Here is a 6783-nt window from a genome sequence, read left to right as displayed (position 1 = left end):
CCTTCCAACCCAGGTCATTCTATGATTCTATGATTCTATGATTCTATGAACTGCACACTCAGTGTATCCCCGTGCAGAGACCAGCACATCCTAACTGTGCTGGTTTCACAGCATGCGTGCTGCAGCCCATGTCCCAGACCCCAGGAAGACGAGTCAGACCAAGAACAGAGCTGTCCAATACCTGGAACCTGCAGGACAAACAGCCACTAGAATAAGGTCTGGCACAGCCCGGGCACATGGGCCCATGCTACTTGTATATACACTCACGTTGTGATCTGAAACACAGGAGCCATATATACAAAGTTACAGATGGGGAAAGATAATGATACCAGGAATGATCCCAAATACGCCTCCTTATGTTCCCGGTCAAGCTCCAATATTCCGCGTTGTATCACGGTAAATATGACATTCACTCTTGCACCTTTAATTTTTCCATATAAAATATCAGGAATTCCTATCTGTATGGCAAAGACAGTATTTTTGAATTGGTCCATAACACTGCAGTGCATCAAAATCATATTTTGAGCATTTGTTCAGAAGCTGCTAAATGAAAAAGAAAGTTTTCTGTAGCTGGTGGAAATCGCTTTTGTTTCAGGGCCTCGGAGTTAAGGGTTGGTTTTTCATTGCCATCGGCAACTTCAGTAAGTGAGGCTAAAGTAGCCAAGATTTCTTTTGTCTTCAGCGAAATATCCTTGAATAACAGAAAAAGAAGCAATTGTGAGTATAGTATTAAGTATTATAATGTTTTATAATATGCTTTTAAAAGAATCAATACAGAACAAAAATAAAATAATGACAAATAAATAGTTAACTTTAAATAAAAACCCTATTTATTTTAAGGCAAACTTGGAACAGCTCTTCAGCCTGCTCTTGTGTAATGCTGAATAAAGGGAGCACAGCCACTCCACAGGCTCCTCTCACTGGCCTAACTGAGCTCTTTCAATTAAGTTGCTCAGTTGTGAAACGTCTAATAATCTGTTAGATAGGGGAGGAAGGGAAAGAAAACACCATTATAAAAATTAGGCTTTATAGCTGAGAAGCCATATCTCAGTAGGACTTTTTCAAAGGTCTTGATTGACAAGATATTGAGTAAAATACATGCTTTGTAGAATAAAACTGGGGAATGGTTTTAAACTAAGACAGGGGAGGTTTAGGTTAGAGATTAGGAGAAAGTTTTTCACCCAAAGGGTGGTGGCACACTGGAACAGGTTGCCCAGGGAGGTCGTGGATGCCCCATCCCTGGAGGCATTCAAGGCCAGGCTGGATGTGGCTCTGAGCAGCCTGGTCTAGTGGTTGGCGGCCCTGCATATGGCGGGGGGGTTGAAACTCGATGATCACTATGGTCCTTTTCAACCCAGGCTATTCTATGATTCTATGAACTAAATTTACGGGAAGTAAAATCAATACCATTTCTGAAGTTTGTTCAGCAATGTGATTACCCAAGAGATAATACAGACCAAGTATTCCATCCTTAAAAACTTTTATGAAGGATAAAAATACTTATTTGTAAAAAGGCAGAAGGTAGAAGAGACTGATTCCTGGGGACAATATTCCTCCTATTCCCTCCCTTCTGCCAAGACCTAGCAATAGAAGTAATTTAACTAGATTTAAAAATAAAATACTAACCTTAATGACTTGGCTGTCTGATTTATCTGGATCTTCTGCAGATTGAACAATTAATTGCCCAATTTCTTTGTGAAGTTTTCCCATTGTCATTGCCTCTGAGTAAGGAAAAAAAAAGCACACATTCACATAAAATGACCATTTCAGTGATACCTAGAAATACATACGAATAACAGGCCAAAACAAGGAGTCCTCTTCATGACTGCCCTTTGAAATCTATTGGGAAAGGCAGGAACTTGATGTATCAACAGCCATGCCAGCACAGGCAAATTGTCTACCTCTAAAGTGGCCCTAAGTAGATGACAAGGAGCAGCAAAATGACAAGCAATATACAAGCTTTCCTTTCAAACAGTCTCCAATCTCCAAGTATTTAGTATAATGTTTTTCTAAAGACTCATGTGACTGATCTCTCTGCATTCAGCTGAATGGCTCTTCCATGTAATTATCCAACATGGATGTTTTGAAATCTCAGTTGTCCATTTGTCGGAAGACAAAGCATGTCTTTCCAAATTCCAACTTTCACTGGTCTTCCAGGACCTCTATAAAACTGAGAGACAGAAGCTTACATATTGACTTGTCAGAACCTGGATGGAAGAAGGATTGAGATTGTCTGACCTACAGTGAGGTTCAGCAATTACTATCAGCTCTGGAATAACTAGCCTCCTAAATCCAAAATATAAAAAGCAACCAACCTTTTACTAGAGGGGAAACAGTGATCTCACTATCTGCCAAATTCACATACACATCATAGAGGTCCGGTCTACTGTTCACTTCGGAGTCTGTAAATCCAGCAATGTAACCTAGAGAGCAGAATTTTGGCAAGATTAGGTTCTTCATAAACAAAACCAAAACAAAACCAAGGTACTGCAGAAAATCCTGAAGTCTGTTCTAAGAGTATTTGACACAATATTCATTGGACCCAGGAGGTTGCTCTCTTGATATAAGCATCATTTAACAAGTGTGTCCAGCAGAATGAGTCACTTCTGAGAAGCTTAAAAATGAACTTCTAAAATTGCCCTGAACATGGGTGAACCACTAACACTACATGCAATATAAAAAGGTTATCAATTTGAAATTTTGAACTATCTTCCTACCTTGCTACTCAAAGTATTCATTTGTAAATGAAAAAGCCACTGAACTTCCTCTTTAAAAGAATCTCCACTTTGGAGACCCTTGTCACTAAGTCAGTATTGGATATGAACACAGGAATTAAACCAGCAGGTTTTCTAATTTATAGCATGCCAGGTGAGCAAACCTAGAGCTGCTTTTCTCTGTGGAACATGTTTAGTGAGCTGAAACAAGCACTGTCAGTAATGCATCAGAAATATTGATGATGAGTAGTTTTCTTGCTCATTATTCTGTATGGAGAAGCCTCTTAATTGCCACATTATGTGTCATGCTAACCTTTGCATAAACCAGTGGCCCCTTCCTGGAATACGCGTTAAGTATGCAGCACATGCAGCAATGTGTCAGACAGACCAAACTCCTACATAGCTGGTGAAGTCTACCTGTGATTAGGAGCCAAATTCTTCACTGGCAGCAGTCAGAATAAAAGTTTGGAACTTCACAGTTAGGAACTTAAAAAAAAATTCTAAAATTCAGTTACTGGCTATGCAAAGAAGCTGGGAAAAAAAAAGTAGCTTATCTAAACGGAGCTGCTTCTGTGTAACAGTAAGACTTTAAATACCTCTGATCCCAAGATCAAAGAAGTCTTAAAGCTGCTTTGCATCTGTCATCAGAGGTAGACTGATGCAGAGCCACCCAGAAACACCAGATTAACTAGTTATCTTCTAACATACTTGTTTAGTTGATTTGCCTTTTCTAAAGAAAACGACGCTGTTTAACTTTGAACAATAACATTAATAGCAAATTAACCATTTTTTCCCCCCAAAGAGCACTAGTGCAAGACCTTGCAGTAATAGAAACTGAAATTAAACTTTTGTTATAATTTTTAATTAATAAATTATCACTACCTGTGCAGGCTTTTAAGGCTTCCACTTCCTCCTCATTTAGATGTACATACGAATGAAGAATTGACCAGTCTTGTCGATGCCACACTAAAGCAGGCAAAGTCCTAGGGAAATTAGATTGGTACTTAACACACAGTAGATTTTTACTTATACTAATTAAAGTTTCACAGTATGGAATGCATGTCATAAGAACAAACTAGTATGACTAGGTCTCATTTGGCATGCGTACACATGAATTATAGAGATTTCTACAATCAGTGCAAGCAGAGTTTATCACTCATTCTACAGTTAAATTTCTCTGAGTTGACGAACATATGGCTAGAGCCTTACAAGGGATTTAGCAGGATTTCAATAAAGAGGTTTAAGAAATATTTTTTTCCCTAAAATATGGGCATTTCTCTCAATGAAGTTTCAAAATTTGCTGGTCTTTTGGGGGTGGGTGGGGATGTAGGGATTGACAAAGTACCTGGTAAACTCCTGGACAGCTTCTATTCTAGGATGGTACACTACAATTCTCTTCTTTAACATCAGTGCTGTATATAAGATAATTGTTTCCATTCCGAACTGAGACACTACATCTAGAAAAGACGGGAAAATTATTTTATAGAAGATATACATGCTTATATTATAATTTGGTTTTTGAAGAACCCTAAGAATAACAGCACAGGTAATACTGTTAACACTATTTCATAGAAGTACACGTGAAAACTGGATTGTATTTTACATAATAGAAAAGAAATCAGAATAGAGACTTCTGGTATTAATTAACCTTTGATGGAACCAGCAAGATAAGCCTTCCGAGCATCAAAATCCTTGCTGAGGAAAGATCCGTTTTCTTCGCTTTGGCAGATCCCCTTTGTAAGGACTGCAATGTAACTCTCCATCATTTTAACTGGACTTCCATGCTTCAGGTAGATTCTGTGTGAAAAGAAAAGAGTGTTATTTTGACTGCAGTCAGTACCAACTGACATAGTTCAGAAGAGCTGCAAGAAGCATCTGTAGTAGAGATGTTGTGAAGGGATGCAAGTTGTCCACTGTATACATGGTGAGTTTTGACTACACAGCACTGACTTCTTCCCAAATGTTTATACTTTTAAAAAGTATGTTCTCAGAGAAAATGAGCATGTGGGTGGGTGGGTGGTGGTGTTAGTGTGTGTCTGGAGAACACACATTAAAACCTACTGGGCTTCTGACATTCACCCAACACTTACTCCATGAACTCAATGTAAGCTCAAATCAAGGATTTATATCATCTGATTCAGAGTCTGTAGGACCAAGTTTCCAGCAGATTGTTAGACTAAATTCAAACACAATGATATTTAATGTTTTGCCTTGGCAAGATCTAAATACGTACAAAGCAGTACCTCAAACCAGCTTTTATACAGACCTGCACAGTATCCTAGTGAAGGCTGCATATTTCTCTGGGTTGAAGTCTTTGGCCATCAGAACAATGGAGAAGTGGGTCACCTGGGTAAGACACATGCACAGAAAAATACACAGCTTATTTAATGACCCCATATGAACAGTCTTTTTCACATTATTGAACTTACTGCAGTACTCTGACAAGGTGTTTCAATTAAAAAAGTGAGCAGTAGGAGCAGATCCAAGTTCCTAACTGCAGAAAAGGCCTGGTTAACAGATTTCTGATGGGACTCATTTCCATTGAGTCAGCTCTAGTACATACTATCTTTTGCTTAATCCACTCCAGAAGAGCTGTTTTCCTTTAAAGTCATTAGACTATTTGAAAAGAAAGGCAGGCATTTTTCTTCCTCACAGTCGGAAGGAAACTTCCAGAATTTACTGCCAAAGGAGGCTGTGGGGGCAGACAGTATCAACATATTTAGGAAGAGACTGGAAAAAAATTCACATTAGTAGGCCCACAAACAGAAATATTCTTTAACTTCCTCAATCAAATGATTGCGGGCTGGGACAGTATGACACTAAAAGTCTGCAGACAATGACCAGAATCACATGTGTCCTCCTTAAATAGCATCTCCCACTGCCACTGTCAGAGACAGCACTGGGACTCTTTTTTTCCCCACATCTTTAAGGTTACACTATAAGATGTACGCTTGGAGGGAGAAAGGGCAAGCAACATTCTGCTATGGGCATGCAAAATTACCACATTATCTTTCTACTTAATGATATAGCATGAAATATGAAAATTGAATAAACTTAACAGACAATTTAATGTTCTTCGTAACAAGGAAGTATAGAAGATACAAAGCGTATGTGCAGTCTTCCAGTTACCAATGAAGCGGAAAATAAAGTACCTATATAACTCAAACCTTTTTAAAAAAAGCATCAAGTTGTATTTGAACAAGACTGTAGACACTACGAAGGACCCTTTGTAGAGCTTTTTTGACCAAAAAAATAGAAAAAAAAAGTAAAAATTGCAAATTTGAAATGCAAAGTAACTAGACATAATGCCGTGACATAGCATTTCCATTTTAACACAAAGAATCTAAATTGGGTAGTAAGTATCTCAGTCCCTCTGCAATTCCATACAATGTTTGTCTTGGTGAAAAATGAAACGTGGACTGGTTAGACAGCTGAGTAAGAGCTGCATCTGCGAGCACACAAAACCTCAAATCCCTTCCTCAGAGCATACAACGGGAAAATGCTGCTTAAGCTGCCAGAGAAAGCTCTGCAGATGTCCTCCCTGCACTCTACTGAAAAACCAGCCAAGCCCTACCTTTTTCAAGGCTGGAGAATCCTGAACTTCCACAGTTGTGATGTAGAACCACGACCTTTTATACTGGCCAAATACGAATGTATGAAGGAATTTATTTTCATCCGTAAGGCAGCACTTTCGCAGCAGCAGACTCCTCAGTTCAGCTGTTACGGACGGGTAACACCAAACCCACAAAGCATCTCCGTTGGTGTCTTTTTCTATGGTGGAAAGATGTTCACTGTGAGAATGCCAAACAGCAGCAAGGAAGTAAATCCATGGGTTAATCAGGTTTGTTTCCTGGAATCAGATTAAAATTCCACCTTACCCTAACCCTAAACATGCGGTTCTGCTGCTATGGTTTAAGCTGAAGGGCAACACTTGTGCTACAGGCTTTATTTTTAAAATGTTAATAAATATCTACTCTTGAGCTGCTTCACGAGGTCAAAACAGCACCAGGAGCTTGAACACACATTCAAACAAGCAAGGGAGTCAGCAACAAGCACCCAGAACACTTGT

At 39.0% G+C, this 6783-nt stretch overlaps 1 protein-coding gene across 1 annotated transcript; it reads right to left on the bottom strand.

Moving 5' to 3' along the window:
• Positions 1-397: 397 nt before the first annotated feature.
• Positions 398-6485, bottom strand: FAM45A (family with sequence similarity 45, member A; the record flags this gene model as incomplete). The annotated part of the gene is made up of 8 exons (XM_010085325.1): positions 398-691; positions 1627-1721; positions 2316-2423; positions 3597-3697; positions 4060-4171; positions 4363-4511; positions 4981-5060; positions 6289-6485. Coding segments are annotated over 8 exons (1019 nt in total), but the record flags the coding sequence as incomplete, so codon positions are not given.
• Between the last annotated feature and the right edge of the window lie 298 nt (positions 6486-6783).

The sequence above is a fragment of the Pterocles gutturalis genome, unplaced genomic scaffold (assembly GCF_000699245.1).
Source record: "Pterocles gutturalis isolate BGI_N339 unplaced genomic scaffold, ASM69924v1 scaffold52095, whole genome shotgun sequence".
Taxonomy (NCBI): Eukaryota; Metazoa; Chordata; class Aves; order Pterocliformes; family Pteroclidae; genus Pterocles; species Pterocles gutturalis.
The sequence above is the reverse complement of the archived record's forward strand: the minus strand, read 5'-3'. Positions and strand labels throughout refer to the sequence as shown.